Genomic DNA, 18,131 nt, shown 5'->3' with positions numbered 1-18,131 from the left:
TTGGGCGGCTTGGTCTTTACGCAACGCTTTCTTCTATGCGTATGAAAATGTCTAGCTGATATACGCCAAAATACACCCACTCTCGCGAGCGCGGCGACATCCACGGGCACGCGAAAATGAGCGTACGTACCGGGCGGGCGTGAATTTATGTCATAAATCGTCACAAGGAATGGGCACGGTACGCGTAACTTTTTCTGAAATCCGTGCCAATGTCTGGGCTGCGTGTTTGTCAGAAACACAGTCTATCCTCGGTGTCTGTCAAGAAAGGCAGATAGCTAGACGAACAGACAGACCGGCACATGAGTTGGAAATCGGTTAATTACATGTATACATGAAACATTCCTGGCACCATTGTTCCCCGCATGGATTGCTGAGGGTGAGCGTCATTGACACTAAGGCATAGTGTGACGCTGCGATTGACCCCGCCGGGGAGGGGGAGGGGGGACGCCTGCCGCTGAAGACGCCGAGTAGCCCCCGGGGTTGGAACTTTACATCTCTTTGAGGACCATTCCGCAACGTTGAGCTGTCTCCCCCCAATGTTGGGCTGTCCCTTCCCAGTGGTGGACTGGGCCCTCCCCCTCTCCAATATTGGGCTGGGCCCCCGCTACATTGGCTCACTCTTTACAATGTAGAACCTGGGTCACGATGCTCTACCAGTTTTTGAAAGCGAAGCCAGTGTGAGATTTTTGGGGACTCATAATTTGGTAATAAAGAAAAACACTATAACACAAGACCCATGCCTTAAGAAAAACGAAACAGGCAAAAACTTGCATTTTTAAGTCGCTAACCTCACAATGGATGTTTGCGCGCCATTGGGACTTTACGACGCCTCTGAGACATTATACCCACGGCTGTCTCTCATCATAGTAGAAAGGGCGGGCACCGCGGGCAGTTAAACTCGACAGGAAATGGTCCAACTCAAGAGCAGTCACTTGTACGCATTGTCTAATTCGTAATGCCACTAGAGTAACATGTCATGACTCGAACATTGAAATGTTGTTGGTGGTAGCAAAAGCGGCGAAACTATGCAGATCCGCAGACTTTTGACGCGATATTCTTTCCTGACGCAGCAACACGCGGCCAGCTCTCTGGACTATGTGGCTTGTTCAGATAGTGCTACATTGTGTGTTTGTGCTACGTGTTTTGAGTATCATGAAGAAGTACGAAAATGTCTTACCTTCTTATTGATAAATATGACACGAACGATGCAAGAACAATATGAGTTCTAGACAGGCGAGGATCCAGAAGGGACATGGCCGGCCCCTCGTGCCACAAAGAGGCTCATAGACTCCGAAGAGGCCCGTAGCCGGCCGAGCAGACGCAGTTTTTTTTTAAAACAAAATGAAACAACATTGGATGCCTTGGGGCTCCCAGACCACCAAAAACAGTCACAAGCAAAAGTGATCAACCTAGAAGAGTCTGCCGATAAGATGGCGGTAATTGAGAGCTTTTAAGGCTCATTGCCCCGTCCGGAGCCCCTAACCTGTTTTTTGAGCCCCATATGTCCAATTGCAGGATAAGTCCGATGTTTAAGGAGCCCTCCACGTCGTCCTTCATTTCTTTACATTTGTTCGGAGGGTCCCACGCTGTTGTCGGCGCCCATTCTTCTGGCATGCCGGGAGGCAATCTTACTGATCAGGGGCCTTCCATGGATTTGTTTCATTCGCCCGAAAGGATCAAGGTTGTTCTGGGGCCCTTCGCGTTGGTTGTGGTTGACCTACCGACACACTTGCGATATGCTCATGGGCACCCTACATCGGCCTAGGACCATTCTAGTTCCCTGTCACTCGCGGAGGGGTCTATGCTCTTGTCGGGGCTTCATCTGTTCACCTCACCTCGGGCAAACGGGATTGCTTGGGGCCCTCCGTATTGGGTCTCGGGCACCTCTTATTTCAATGGAGGGCTCTACGCTCTCGTCGAGGGTCCACCTGTTAAGCTTTCCGGCCACACCCGATCCTTCAGGGGCCATCACACTCGGTCTTGCGTACTTCCTTTTGGCTTTTGAGGGCCCACGCTTTTGACGGGACCTCATCTGTCAACCCGCTCGGGCGCATTCCATCGATCGGGGGCCCTCCACTTTGGGTCTTGAGTACTTCACATTTGAATGTTCGGTCCTACCATAGCACGGTCCTACATCTGCTAAAATGCCTGAGCACTCTTAATCGATCAAGGATCCTCGACGGATTCTTCGTATTCGTCCGAAAGGCTCTACGCGCTACCGCCGGCGTCTCGTATGCCGGGCACCATGTGCCGGGGCTCCATGTGCTGGGGAACGCTCGGTTGCACAGACCCTTGATATTGGCGTCAGGTTTTATCACCTGCTCGAGGGGAACTGTACTGTTGTCGGGGCCCATTTTGGGTAATGCACCGGGGAACTCGATGCTCAGTAACCCTTTTCATTGATCTAGGGCTATTTACCTTTGGCGTCATTTGCGGACGACCCTTGACTTAGGTCAGAGCCATTTCTGTTAACCTGCCCGGGCACTCTTGATCGCAAAGGCGCATTAACTCATGTACACTGGTCTTGGGTTATTATCTTTTGCTCAGATACTACTGTGCTCTGGCCTGGTCCTATATATTAGCCTATCGGGGAACTCCTCATCGCCCAGGGACCCCACCATACTGGTCTTAGATTCTTCTGTCTTGTTTGAAGGACCTTGCACTGTTGACAGGAGCCCCTTTGTTGACCTGCCGCGGCACCATTGATTGCTAAGGTACCGCCCCTATTGGTCTTGGGTTTTCCCATAACAAAGTAGGGCCTGCGCACCAAGGACCGCAAAGTAGGGCCTATGTCGACGGGAACCTAAATCGTAATAATGCATATCGGAGCTTTCTGTGTCTCACCAACTGCCAGCGACATCTTGAGCCGCATGCCTTGTTTAGACATCATGTGGGGTGCGGTGGCCCGAATCCCACACCGACAGGTCCAGAATCGAGCGCCCGAACTATTATACCACCACCGCCCAGGCCTACATCTTGATCGGCCGAAGCGCCCTTTGTCGCTCCTGCCCCTACGTTGGTCGTGGGTTTTCCGATGAAGTCAGAAAGATCTATTCTGTTGCCGAAAGCCCGCGTGTGGTTGCGATGCGAGGGCGTTTCGCCTACTCGTGTGTATAGGCCTGACTAAATTACTTCATTTATACTAGTCCGAGACTAAAGAATGACGACTTCCCTGGGTGTCTTAGCCTTATACGCGCAAATATGTCTTTTTCGTGCGGATTACCTCAAGCCCATTCAGGCATCCATGAACCTATAAAAACATCATTAAAATCTTGCCAGTTCATTGGCTATACCGTAACCCAGGCCAATAATACAATTGACGAGCCTTTCATATCTGGCGTTTGTGAGCAATATCTCCAAATACACCTGCGGTCAATTTGCTTTCAAGCAATGTTGCGCAAGATACGGTGACGTAGTAGAACATCAACCTATTGAGGAGCATATTAATCAAATAGCGAAACTGTTGTCGAGAGCAGTCTCCTCTACTTCAAAAATACCAAGTAGTTTTAACTGAGCTTGTTCCACTATATCTGATGCATCTTCATCTGTGCGACATCTCCATGAATCTCGTAAAAACAACTTTACGATCACCTCTCAGCTCAGGATGCTAACCGGCTCTAAAGCAGCAGTCGGATATGCGCAGATGAGTTCTTACGCATAATTGGCGAACATAATTTTACGTGCCGCCGATGTCATGCATGCCATTTCTTGGAGTTATTGAATTTTTGACACTTACTTAACTGGTGCATTACGTTCTTAATCTATTTTGAAATCTCTCATGCTTTGTCATTCATAATTGTCAAAGCAAAACTTCTGTATTAGTGATCAGCCATCAGCTGATCGCCGATGATGGTGATCGATGACACGGCTGACAGTAAGTACGCTAGGAATCAAGTTCGTGTTTGATTTCGATGTGATTTAGCGGTCAACTTTAGAGCATTTTACCATTTTTCTCTGAAACACTTCTTCAAAACGACAGAATCAATCATGATCTGGAGAAAAAGCAACAAACATCATGTATTTGCTCAGACGGCACGCCTGGTTTTCTAGGTCTGCGCATATCCGAATGGATTCCCGTTAAGAAAATAAGATAGACAAGAATCTAAAATTGAATAGCTGTAATGCGAGGATTTTTAGGAGAGGGGGCCAGAAAACTCCAGGGGGCCACAATGTTGCGTGCCCTCCCTTTTGACGTAACTCTGGACCCGCCACTGGTTGTAGACATCAAAAATAAAGATATTAGACATACTGCACATCCGGCACGTAAAGTCATCTTGCATTCGAACTATAAGATAGCTGTTTTATAACATAGGAAGTTGCTTGCAAATGAAGCAAATCTTGTAACACGTAATAAACATGATACGCAGTATCTAATATGCACGTAGTAAATACGCAATGGCTATGTATTTTCACAATGTTTTAACATGTATAATACCACAGACTCATGACGCATAATAACGCCCCGAAAATTTACCCAGGAATCGCACAGCTGAGTCTTCTGGTCAGCAACTGAAGGGCCCTTTCGTCTCAGCTCGGGTTACCTAGCAACTGCTATTCTGGCGACACGGGGACCGGGGTGCCCTGGTCGATCCGGAAGCCCACAGAGGGATACGTTATGCACCGGTCCCATCCCTGATGTGGCAGGCCCTCGGACTTGACATCTGACACAGGATCGACGCAGGGACACGTCATTGACGCAACAGGGACTCTTACCGAAACAGAGTTCAATGCGTAACTGGCGCCGGAACACCAGTTCGGTTTATTGACCCCTGCCTCCCCGTTGAAACAGCGTGGAGGGCCCCTCGTTCGGTCCCACGGTCTCTGAATGGCACAGATCACTGCCTGATCGTGACTCCAAACCGTTGCATCATCATTTCTTATGTATTCTGTCATTGTCAAGAGGGTCCTGACCAACGCATGAGCCTTGTTGGTATTCCAGTTCCCGCTCCCGTCCCCGTTCAGCAAATGTGCCTGCGGCCATCTTTGGGCTTATAGCCGACACGGGGCCCTTTGTTTGGCACTCAGCCCCTGAACAGCACATGGCCTCGACCAATGCACAATCTTGCGGATTCACATTTGCAGGCTCGGCCTTGCCCCGACTTGGCCTGCCCTTGGACCCTTGGTCGTCGTTCCCTTGGGCCCAGAAGACTCCCGTGGACTCTCCGGGACCTAAAAACATCGCTTGTTTGACGACGAGTTTGATGTGTCAAGCAGACGAACTCGGTGTCAAACACCGTGTGTGACGCCACTTGAAATCAAATGACTTAGAGGCCTTCGTGGTGTCTCCCTAAAAGTGGAATGCTTCTTCAAAATACGAATCGTATTGTCCGAAATGAAGGCATCGGGTAGCTCTTCGACGAGCAGCCCGAATTAGGATTTTGTCAGGATAGAAGGCACGGAAGTTGTATTGCCCCTAATTTTGGTGCCCTTTGAAAATCGAGATGATGGGGTCTTTTGAATGACCCGTTTGGATTTGGTGCCTGTTAAAATGGGTTATGGTGCCTTAAACTACAAGTTTTGTTGATCCATTGCCGGATGGGCAGCTTCCGGATTTCTTTCATGGGGAGGTACCGACATTGTCGTGCACCTAAAATGATTTATCTCTTTCTTGAAAACGAAGATTTTGGGACCCATTGTGGTGTCCCCTGGAATTGAGTGTTTGAGTGCATTTTCGGAAGCTGCGAGACGTCTATGAGGAAACATTACTAGAATACAAATGTCCATCTGCTGTCCCTTGCTCATCCTCAGGAGATGAGTTCTCGAGTACGCTCGAAATATTAATAACCGCCAATATGCGTTATATGCGCATGTCAATATGCGTTACGCGCAAGCGAGACCAGGGAGATTGATCCTGACAACACGCGAGAGCCGGGCACGTAGCAGCGCCGCGCTCGGGACAGACGAGAGCAGGAAGGTGACGTGTGTTACGCGTCAGGTACAGGTAACTAGCTGTTCTGCTTCGAGAATCTGTGCGTAGATGGGCCCCACAGTCTTTGGATCTCCCGCTGCAGCAATCACAACAGTCACTTCCAGGTGCATTATAATAGGACTGACGTTGCTGACCCCGGGCGAGGCAGAACCTGGCATGTCGTCTCCAACAATCCGCTCACATCGCAGCACACTTGATGAACATCAGCGCAGTCGGCCAAGGTTCGCCTGTTATTTAAGACGCCTTTTACTTCTTCAGTACATTTGCGTCGTATTTGTTTTTGTGTTCGTATTTGTATGTCGAACTTTTTACTTGCAGTGACATGTCAGGTGAAGAGTCAACATAGCTATATTTACCTCCCCATTGGTTCCTTGGATCTTGGATTGGATACTTGGTGGATCCTTGACGAAAAGGAAAACATCTAAATCTGAATCTAATTGTAGTCTACAGGCATTGTTGTAATCTCGGGCACCACTGTTGCCCGAGGCCTCCTCGACGCCTGTTTTGATAATGATCAGCTGAATAGGCACATCGAGCTCTCACTGCGCCGCACTTCAAGTAAAACATTGCCCCACAGCCGTCGCAAAACGACTTGACAGATCTCATCAACCGAATAAAAAGTGCTCCGTGACAAACTAGATCCTTCTTTCCCACCGATCCGTAATTGATGCGCCATGAGTTGTGGAATGCAGCAGTTCAAAACACGAAGCTGCTCAACGAAACGCATGGCGACTGAGGTACGGAGCTGCGGCAGTCGTGATGGGAAGATCACTACGATCTCACGTCAAATGGTGCAGCGCGCTGAAATGGCACAATGTACTCATCTGTGTCACGTGTCTTCCCATATTACCATGACAACGCGATCGCTATCCCAGGTAGTTTACCCCCTATGAATTGCCGAGATTGACGCCGCTTTAGCCGACGGCGACAACGATCGCGGTCTGCCGGCATCGGGCTGGCGCGGACAGTGCACGTGCCTGGTACGTAACTCGAGAACGTCGCCGGATGGGACCGCGCGTGGATCTGTCTCTCCCTTTCGGAAAAAGCAGAGAACCGCCGGCCCACAGCGAACCACCGCGGCCTCCGCAGCAAGATGGCAGTTATATAACAGTTGCCGGCGCTTCTCATGCACAGGTGCGTCGCAGGCATCGCCACGTCCGTGCAAGCCACCTGCAGTGGCAGGTTGTTACGTAAGCGGCCAGGAGTGAACCACTGCACGCGGCCGGGCGGCCGACCGGGCGGCAGGCCCGGGCCGCCAGCGAGGCCAGGTACGCTCGCACCGCGGTAGCGTGCCGGCACGGGAAAGCCGCCAGCTGGAGCACGCGTCTGCAGCAGCGCTGGTGAAACGAATAAGATTTTCATGCAAGCGATGCGATTTATCAATATAAAGTTTAAGCTGATTCTTGACATGCGGGAGCGGGAATCGTGAAAACTTATGGTTTTTGGATTGAGAGTTGACATATCCTATTCTGACAATAAACGTCCTCTAATACACAAAATATAAACAATTTCCACGTTACATTTGGACCGAAATGATTGACTGCCAGGCCAAAGCATTGAAACAGTAGGGTGGTCGATGCTGCGGGGACCACACAAGGTCTCAGGGATCATGGACTCCACTCTCTTCTTCCCATCAGCGACGCCCCATCATTTTCTTGTCACAACCCCTTCAGCAAGGTAGTTGCCAGAAGAAGCATCTGAAGGCGCCAAACCAAAAACAGCTGAGATTTCCAGACTTTCGCGACAACGAAAGCAGCCCACCAGCCAATTCGTGAACTCCTGTGACCGTCAGGTTATTGGGGCGAGTCAGGGCGGGTCCGCCGGATATGGCTCCACAGTCTGCTTATGGCAGCAGGGTCAGCTTCCTACTGGCCGGCATCGCTGCGTTCGGAACGAGATGTGAATGCTGTAAACAGTCACTGGATACACTTTGTTTTGGCATACCGTTCACTGCGATATCTCTTAGCTTGGAATGGATCTGTTCCTTGACCCGTAATGATCTGAGGAAAGGAGGAGGGGGGGGGGGGGCGTTCAATGCCCCACTATTACTTTTGAAACAACTCCGGAACGCATAGATCCAGGAGGTTGAACTTTGGTGGTCATTTCATAGCCTTCACCCCAGTCAATGCCAAGTGACAAGTAAGCTAGCAAATGGCCAGGCAAGAAGGCATGCTAAGACTCTCCAGTCCACCATCACCAGAACGACATAGTCATATCATGTGTGGTATCGTGCGGTTACGAACGTCCCAAATAGGAGAAACTGTGTGCCTCTTGCATCCCACGCCCCAGCCTCTATGATACACGGTAAGGAAACAAAAGACTGACCATCTTTGCATGGAAGAGTGGTCATCTTTGCTTGAGTTTCCAAACTGATGTTTCTGGGTGGTCAAGGCAGAGATTCTCACAGTAATGCAGCTGCTAACCCCGCTACTTTTAAAATCTTCAGATTAACTCCAGAGGGTCGTAATATCTCCCTGATGATTCCATTGTGTAATCCAAGAATTAATTTCACATGCGTCAAAAGCTGCTGATAATTTCAGGGTGACGACCTCGACAATTTAATCGAGGCTTTGCTGGATCAAACCGTTGTTGGATATCACATCCGTTAGTAATGCGTTCTAGTGCGGTGGCGTTCTATTTTGGTTCACTTCTCTACATAACCCTTTCAATTCCTGATCTCTAAATTGCACCCTTGTGTCGACATAAAACTGACCCCAGTTCGCCTTCACTTCCGATCCACAGTTGCCCACTTTGCTCTCCCTTAATGCATAGTGTTGTTTGTAAGCTTGACAGCGCCGCCTTTTGGCGTGATTGATATTGAGTTAAGTAGATCGCCATAGGTCGTCGACCCAAGTTGGCTTTATCGTGAATTTTATCAAGTTCGCGAGAACAGGGCAAGTTAAGTATTTTTGTACATCTCCGGGCTAGATAGTGACATTCTCTCACCCAAACGCGACTTTTATCACGACAGGTCACTGACCATAGAACACGAACCTACATTGGGTTTGGAGTAGATTCAACTTTTCAGCCCGCCAAGCCGCCAATATCTAGCTTGCAGGAACCCGCGGGATTTTGGCTAGGTTGTGGGCTAGACTTGGTGGGCCTATGCGGGTCAATACTATAAACAAGCAAAATAATATATTTTTGCACTATTCCTTAAGTTTTAAAACCAACCAAGTCCAAAGTGCAACGTCAAACACAAAGTAATTATTACAAAATCAAGTTTATTTTTACAACAACACCAGGTACAGAAAACCCACGACAGAAATGACGCATCAGTAAACAAGGTTGCACAAATTGAACAGTTTTAAGCAGACATGGTACTGAAACTGAGGAACAACAACACAACTGTTCAAAGTTACGGCCCATTTTCATTAAGCGGAAGTCACGTGGGCCCTTGATATAAACACAGGTACGCAGTGAACTGAGATGTTATTGTTAGGGTGTTATTAGGGTGTATTGTTATTGTACACCCAAACTTCCTGGTTTACACCAAACCAGGCCTCACAAATCGCATTCAGTATCAATGCTCAATGAAACGCATGGGAAACATTGAGTTTTTTTTTTGCCTTCGCCTCACTCACTTGTCAATAATAGAGCCCGAAGTTTCTGGTGTATCAAATGCGCAAAAGTGGCAGAAACGAAAAATAGTTATGACACAGAGTTTGTCCATTTAAGTCTGAAAAACATGCGGTTTGTGACCACGACCACAAGGTCTTGCCTATAATACGGTTCGCTCTTGGTGTCATTATTATTGTTTATAGACATATGTCCGATTAATGATTTTCTTTTGTCTGATTTGTCCATTTCCTCCAACACCTGAATCTGTGTGCAGCTCCGTGTGAAAAAATCATCTCAACACAGACGTCAACAAAACATTCGATATGGATAGACAATTGCGGTCCCAGGCTATGTCCAATACAGAAATAATTTCTAAACATCATCTTCGTTTGCTTTTTTGTTGTTGTCATAACTATTTGCCGCAGTCTGTCACACAAAGTCAATGTGAGCAACGCCACAACAACGGTGCGGCATTGCTCAGCATCAATAAAGCCACTGGAAGGGCAGATATTTGTGGACGGCATATTATTGTTATCATTTCGTCATGCAGGATTACGTAAACAACGCGCAAATGGTTGCGGGTTGTGACATGGATAGTGGTAAGAGGAAAACGTGGGTAACTTCAAAGCTACTATGTGCTATTTGGCGTTGTTCCATGATGTGTCCGCTTTAGGGCAGTAAATACCATATAAAAGGCTGCCTATGGTCTTTAAATGCGAGTTATGGCACTGTTGCGATCGTGACTCACTGGAATGGTGTTTGTGCTTATGCACAGAGCAATGAACTGAGGAGACCTACCATGACTGGAAACATCCGGCATTTGTCAGTGCAAGGCGTTCGTTCGATGCATGGAACTAATCATTCAATTGTAATTCAATGTAATTCAAATCATGTCATTCCATGGGCCCATGTGTCATGCGGTGTTCAAGGCCAGGAAGAATATTATCGGCCAGCCGTTCGGATCTGGCACCTGAGAGCGTGACTTCTCAGCATAATGTAGTCAGTTGGCTTTTACTCCATGTTGAGCAAGCTGTGCAAACTTCAATCATGAACATGTTAACATGGGTATGGTTAAATGGATTGAAGCCCTTTCGACCAGAAATGATCATTACGGGGCTATGGGATAAAAGAGCATGAACAACGGTGCGGCAGGAGTACATGCACATGAGGAACCATCCATCATGCCTTAGCTCGAGCAGGGACACTCCGGAGCATGCGCTGGGCGCCCGGATGGGTCTCCCTCCATGGAGCCTCCCGGCCCACTTGCGGCTGGTGCTTGCAGCCTGCCCCAGACAAGCGGGGCATCGCGAGGATGCAAGATGAAGCAAAGAAGAGGATAAAAGGGTCGGATGAAGCACGTTTTGTGCTACATAGGATAAGAAGTTGGGCCCGGTTACTTTACCTAGTTGTTATTACGGAAGTAAGACTTGTAACGAATGATAAATACGTGTTGTAAATCAATAATGGAATCTCTTGTGTAAGATCATCCATATTTCCGATGGAATGGGGCATCAGTATACAACTGAATGCAACTTGCTGTCAGTCCTTAGGTGCTGATTAAGTTAGTGGACCTCAATCTTCTATATGATTTATCCGCACCTTATTATGGCGTGCCTGTGATAGACTACACTGGCCTGTTTTGAGCATCAAATATGACAGCTCTTTCACGAATACAAGGTACTTTCTTGAGCATAGCTTAATCACTATCTCATGGCAACTCACCGGTACACAATGCAATTGGTTGGCAAAATTGAATTGCAAAGCTGAATTATTAGTAGTTTTTACAGAGCGTGATTGGATAAAGTGTCTGCTAGTACTTAACAACATTTCAATAAAGCATGCAGGGCCATTCGTACCTTAGTGCGTTCGAGTTAGTATTTCCCTTGCCACGGGACACATTTCCCAGCTGTCAGAAGCTGCTGACAGCCAGGCAGCGAAATTCATCAAACAAACAAGGCATGGCTGTATTGACCTGCACTTGTTTCCCTAGTGCTGTCGGCCTTTATCATGATTCGTCGATCGCGCGCAGTCAATGAGCACGTGAACCCGGTCGGGCTCACGTGCTCATTGACCGCGCGCAGCTAGTGGCGTTGCGATCGTCTTCGATCAATGGATTCATTGACACCCTGCGCATGTCCAGTGTTTGGATGCATCGTGGCATGAAGTGCATACACAAGCACAGTTTATTCCAATAACAGTGTGAAGTAGCGTAGCCAGGGTGGCGCCCAGGACGGAGCCAAAGCAGGTCAACAGGTCCGTTCCAGTTAAGCGGAGGGGACTTGCAATACGCTTCTTCCTTAAATGAATTGAGGCACCCTTTCTTTTTGTCGCGTAGTGGTCCTCAAGGACAGCACACCCTTAATCTAAGCCCTAGCCCTAAGATCCATTAACCCTAAGCCCTAAAGGCCTTCAGGTTTTTATGGAAGGCAAACAGCATGCGAGAGTTTGAATCTCTTTCTTAAATTCAGGTATTGAGTCACATTGTGGTCGTTGTCAGACGCATTTGCCCTCTGTGAAAAAGGCAGACTGAGGGTGTTCAATATCAGCGGCAGCGTCGCTTAAAAATGCCTCCACTTTCACAGTTATGTGTATGATTTGTGGTCGTGTGAAGTGCAATAAACTGAGGAGGCTTCCTGCCATTTGAAACATCCAGCATCTCTTATCTCTTTGTTAATATTAAGCCAGCAATCAATGCAAGTAGCAGACCTAACCTATCGTTTGCTGACATATGGCAAGGCGGGGTTGAAATTTTTGACACATGGCGTTGAGGGGTCTGATTGGGATTCTACCCCCTTTCTTCTCACATTCAATTGGCAAGCGATATTACATCGTTTAAGATGTAATTTGGTAGTTAAGACGCGGCCGGGTGGCCGGCTGGATACCCTTCGCTCGGGTGGGGGCCATTATGAACCAACTGAGATCTCAGGAATTAAGAGAGCTAGAGGCCTCAAATTTACAGGGTGTGTTTGCCTGTACGTCAACTCACATAAATCAACATTTGAGATTACTAGGTCATGACTGTCGTGTCAAATAAGGTCACTTCATGATGGTCTTCGAAGTGCCTCCAGAACCTACATACCTGCTCAGAGCAAAAGGTTAAATGAGCATTCAAGTCAGTTACCTTGCTTGACCTTTCAAAGGTCATAGTGACCAAAATCATAGAAGACTGCTTTGAGTTTTACACTTGAATGTGCGACAAAGATTACGCTGAGCAGTATGCTCCTGAACACAAGATATTAACCTGGACTATTTTATGTCAGTGGCCTATTCTGAGCTTTAAGAAGTCCATGGAAGATGTAAAATGCGGTTCCTGTCGTCAATAAATTCGAAATGACCACCAGAATCTAGCCCATGCTACAAGCGCTGGAGAAATAAAAAAGCTGGTTTTGACCTTGGTCTGACATTTGTACCTGACCTTAGGTCAATGGAATTTGTTTATTAAATTGCTGTGTTACCTAAGAAAGTATCTCAGGAACGTATGGCTTAGTTTAACAGTCCGCTGCTACATCAGATTGACCGATTCCCTTCAAATGGTCTCCGCTGAATACATGGCCTGACCTTGGCCTGCCGTAGGTCAGCGACCGAGGTACACCAAAATTTTTGATGTACCAAACGATCTGCGATTCAGTTGTCTACAGCTATGCCGGCTTTGGCCGCGGCTATGCCGCGCCGTTCGGAAACAGCTTTGGAAAAACATCCCGGAGGGGCGGAGTAGTCAAATTGACCCTCACCCGAGCGCGTGTCAAGAAATTCCCTTGCCCAGGTGCCTTATCCCTGGTGCCTGAACCCAACCGCTTGTATGAATCAAGCATAAGTGTGCATAAGACGATACCGAAGAATACTTGATGCAGATTTCATGCTAAGTCTTAATTTACACAACATTGCAACAGCGGACTTGTGCGACCTAGATCCTCAGCTGGCCGCGGCAGGCTGCGGTTTGCAGGCTGTCGTCTTGGAAATAGTTGTGTCTTTATCACAAGCAATGTACACCATACAGATCGAGGTCTACATCTTCCGCAGGCAAGGAAGCAGCAATGATTTTTCAATGAGGAGGGCAGAGCTCGGTGACCATGCATGATACTGGGTTTAATCTTCTGTCGGAAGACATGTATCAAACATTAAAAATGCGGACCTAAGGTTTCCAGAACGCAGCCACGTGCACCGAACGCCGGAAAATTGGACCCCAAACAGCAGAGAGCCAGCTGCCGGGAGGTGCTGCTCGTCAAGGACCTGAGAACGCCAGCTGGCCGCCCAGCCGGTCCCCCGTCTGAGGGCCAGGGGTGGGAGGGGCAGCCACAGACGACAGGCAGTGCGTCTATGCCCAACCGGTCCCCCGTCTGACGGCCAGGGGTGGGAGGGGCAGCCACAGACGACAGGCAGTGCGTCTCTGCCCAACCGGTCCCCCCTCTGAGGGCCAGGGGTGGGAGGGGCAGCCACAGACGACAGGCAGTGCGTCTCTGCCCAACCGGTCCCCCCTCTGAGGGCCAGGGGTGGGAGGGGCAGCCACAGACGAGAGGCGGTGCGTCTATGCCCAACCGGTCCCCCGTCTGACGGCCAGGGGTGGGAGGGGCAGCCACAGACGACAGGCGGCGCGTCGATGCCCAGCCGGTACCCGTCTTACGGCCAGGGCGGGGGGGGGGGGGGGAGGGGCAGCCAAAGACGACAGGCGATGCGTGGGTGCCCAGCCACTCGGTGCTCTACTCACGACGCTAGCAGCTGGCGAGTCCTGGCCGGCCTGCTCCATGCTGTGGCCACTGTCGCAGTTCATGTCCCGTCTCGAGCACGGGTCGACCACACCACCAGGTCATGGGCGCACTACCTCGATCGCCGCCGGTTACCGGTGAGTGAATGCCGTGCCGGCCGCCAGCGCCCGGATCCGCAGCCGACCCGGTGCCACTCAGCGCCGCCGACCGCGCGGCTGCGCACCGCCGACGGCCGCTCGAGGCCGGCCGCTCACGTGTCGGGACGGTCACGTGGGCCGCGCCGCACGTGTCGGCGCACGTGCCGCCGCCGCCGCCAGTCTGCTCGGCACTTACGCAGCGCTCGGGGGAATGCGTCGAGTCGTGGTGGGTCGAGTCGGATCGAGTCGCTCCGGTGATGCTTTGCCTCGTGGACGGGGATGCCTCCAATAGAGGGAGGAGAGGGGGAAGGGGTATGCGGTGCGGAACCTCGCGCGCATCCCATCTGGTGGCAGCACTATCTTACTGATTCATGTTTTTATTATCTATATATAATGATATATCATTACCAATTCATAATGGGCCACTAGTTGGTCAGCTGATCATCAGCTTGTACTCCTTCCCTGCCCCTCGAGCGCCAGTTTGGCCTCCGGGTGCCAAGTAATGACTGGGGTGTTATATATATATATATATATATATATATATATATATATATATATATATATATATATGCATCGCGATCGCCGTCACCGTAACGACCGCTACGGCACCACATTATCTTAAGACTTATTTCAAATTGCTGGCTCCCTTTAGCCGCACAGCACTCGGATACGAAAGGAAAACATGAAGGCATAGTAACCTAAAAGTACCCTACTTTTTGACATGGCAGGTCGACAAGGCCCGCATAAGGCGAAAATTGACGTTTTTACTTTCACATTTAGATTTAGGCCCAAGGACATTCACTTGGCACATCTACTTCATTAATGTTCGCGGTACACCAGGTCGATCAATTCCGCTCACTACTTCCCCAAACAGATTTCGTAAAACTACCTATTTGATGAGAATCTATGCCCTCTAAAAGCTACTAGCCATTGCACACCTGCCTAGATGGCCGTTCTCATAGGAACCGAATCTGAACCATGTTTATTGTACAAACTCCCTTTATGCCCGACATACTTCATGCTGGTACTAGCGTAAAGACCGACGTGATTCCACAGGTATACCTACTGCACGGGATCCGGACTCGAGTAGATAGGCCTCGCTATGTCAGCTGATAGCTTCCCATTTCTTGGAACCCCGTCGGCTGTACTATTTTAGACCTCGCCGTTAAATGAGATGGAGCACTACCGGACGTTCTTTTTCATTGCGATGGTCCAGTGGCGCGCGTGAACTAAACATTCGAAGACGTGCAGATCGTGGACGGTGATATGAGCGAGATCATCGGCTTTAACATGTCATGCATGTATATTCAGAGCGGCAGAACATACCTTACCAGGCACAGCACATTCCGTCCAGATCAAACATATTCATCTCGTCCAAAGCACTTCTCACAAAGACAATAAGACAACATGTCAATGTTGTACAAGTGATTCATGCAGCGACACGGGAGACTGCACCAAGCACGGCGTACAGCTTCCCGTCCTCAGGCAAATGCATAATCATCAAACCATCAAATACATCATCGAACACCATCATCACACATCATTGCACCAGGCCTTCCCCGCCTCCGCGGCTCTAAACAAGACAAAGACTGCGCAACGTCAAACCGAACTTCTCCCCAGCACAGCAGCAGCCGGAGCCGAGCCGGCGTCCGGCAGCGGCATTTAGCGAGCGACTGAGTCCTCCAAGACAAGCCTTTTTGTATGCACCACCTCTAGTCTTCAATACCATGCAGACACCAGATATCTTGCACACTTCCCCACAAAACCAAATGGACATTAAATGCATGCCATCATCTCAGACGCTGTACTTGGAACAGCTAGAAATGCCTCACACGGCGAAGCCCATTAGCCTGTGGCCAGACCTATAACAGAAAGACCCGAATAATTCCACAAGAAGTCACCCGATGTAGGTGCAATGATCAAACTACTGAAATGAGAAAAAAACGATCTGAATAAGAACATTTCCACTTCGCGTTGCTTGTTTGTTTAACACGCACTCGGGGGGCCAATTTGACCCACCCGAAGGTTTTCTCCGGAATGGTTTCGGAATGGCGCGGCGTAGCCGCGCCAAATTTTGCATAGCTGTAGACAATTGAATAGTGGAACATTTGGTATGAAAATTGCATTTGCAACTTGTAAGGTCGCTTACATTTGACAGGTCAAAGTCGGGCCATATATTCCCCCAAGTCAATTTCTAGGGAATCGTTCAATCTGACAAAACAACGGAGGGTTAGACAGAGTCATGCATCTCTGAAATGCTTTCTTAGGCAACACAACAATTGCATTAACAAATTTCATTGACCTAGGTTCAGGTGTAAAGGTCAGAACAAGGTCAAGCCAAACTGCTTTATTGCTCTAGGGCTTGCTGTATGGATAATTTCTAGCGATCACTTCCAATTTTTGGCAACAGGAACCACACTATACATCTTCCATGGACCTCTGAAAGGTCAGAAAAGGTCAATGACCCAAAATGATCCAGGTCAACATTCCGGTTTTAGGAGCAAACTGCCTAGCGTAATCTTTGTTGCTTACTCAAAGGCACAACCCAACACAGTCCAGCATGAATTTGGTCACAATGACCTTCAAAAGGCCAAACAAGGTCACTTACATTTCACTAGTATGTGACCTTTTGATCAGATAACATTTATAGATTCTGGGGACACTTTGGACAGCAACCTGGAATTTGACCTTGTTTGACCTTATTTAACCTGAAGGTGATGACCTAGTAACCTGAAACTTTGGCCTAAGGAATTTCACGTACAGGTCAACAAACTCTGTGAATTTTGTGTCTCCAGCTTTCTTAGTTCCTGAGATTTCAGAGGGGGTCTGAATGACCTCCCACTCGGGCGAAGGGTATCCAAACGGCACCCGGGCACGTAGTAACTACCAAACTTGCCGTTTGATATAAACTTGACATGGCATGTTCAGCGACCCAGCGCTCAGTTTTGCTCGGTGCAGTCCTGCAGGCCGTGCAGCGCTACGGCACGACGCTGCCCCAGATCGCGCTGGCACGGGTGGTCACCCTTCCGGCCTTCGGAGAAGGACCGGCGAACTCTCGCCACCGTCCACGACGTGGACAGCTCTTCCACCTCTCCGGTCGGAGTAGAGGGATGGCGGCCACATTTTTCGCCGGCTTAGTTGATGCTGCGCGTAGAGCTGGCTTTGGCAGACGACAGGCGACGTGGCGGCGTACCAGTCCATCATGAATGCCGACAGCGTCTTGTCTCATGTCGGGTCTTGCTCGGTGTGATCGTCCAGATCCTGAAGGACGGACTCCTGAATCGTACTCAGGAGATCCAACAGGATATTGCATGCACCGGGCGTTGGGGCAGCCACAGGCGGGGGGGGGGGGGGGGGGCTGTAGACCACCGCGGGAGCCGACAGGTCTGACGGCCTGACGCAACAGGAGATCCACGAAGTCATCGTCATCACGGTCGTCGTCGACTCGGTCTCGTGCCTTCTCTGTGACGGACTGAAGAGCTGACGTCTCGGTGGCCTCCCCGGACGGCCCTGGTGTCGGCGCAATCACGGCGCTGGCCTCCGCTCTCAGGGTCACAATTCATCTAGATGACGTATCACGTCGTCCTGCCAAGAAAAAAACGCCCCAATTATCAATTGAAAATCGCAGATTTCATTGCAAGAAGGTAATGTGCGTACTCTCGAAATTCTGTGCAATCTACGGAGACCACTGACTTGTGCTTAATCAACTATGGCAGCCTTTTGCACGCACCGGGTATCGGGTGTTGGAATGTAGGAGCCCGATAGACTACACTGAGGCTCTTGGGACGTGTACTTCTAACC

The 18,131-nt window shown here is 49.3% G+C and overlaps 1 protein-coding gene across 1 annotated transcript in view; it reads right to left on the bottom strand.

Annotated features, from left to right (window-relative positions):
• The window catches only part of LOC119111585 (hairy/enhancer-of-split related with YRPW motif protein 1), a 71,635-nt gene extending 57,296 nt beyond the window's left edge, over positions 1 to 14,339 (bottom strand). The window contains exon 1 of the mRNA XM_037235395.1: positions 14,196 to 14,339. Within this exon, the coding sequence (XP_037091290.1) occupies positions 14,196 to 14,258 (63 nt within the window). The 5' untranslated portion in view covers positions 14,259 to 14,339. The remainder of the gene's footprint in view (positions 1 to 14,195) is intronic.
• Between the last annotated feature and the right edge of the window lie 3,792 nt (positions 14,340 to 18,131).

Source organism: Pollicipes pollicipes, unplaced genomic scaffold (assembly GCF_011947565.3).
Source record: "Pollicipes pollicipes isolate AB1234 unplaced genomic scaffold, Ppol_2.1 Scaffold_7261;HRSCAF=8764_pilon_pilon_pilon, whole genome shotgun sequence".
NCBI classification, from domain to species: domain Eukaryota; kingdom Metazoa; phylum Arthropoda; class Thecostraca; order Pollicipedomorpha; family Pollicipedidae; genus Pollicipes; species Pollicipes pollicipes.
This window is presented reverse-complemented; position numbering and strand designations above follow the sequence as displayed.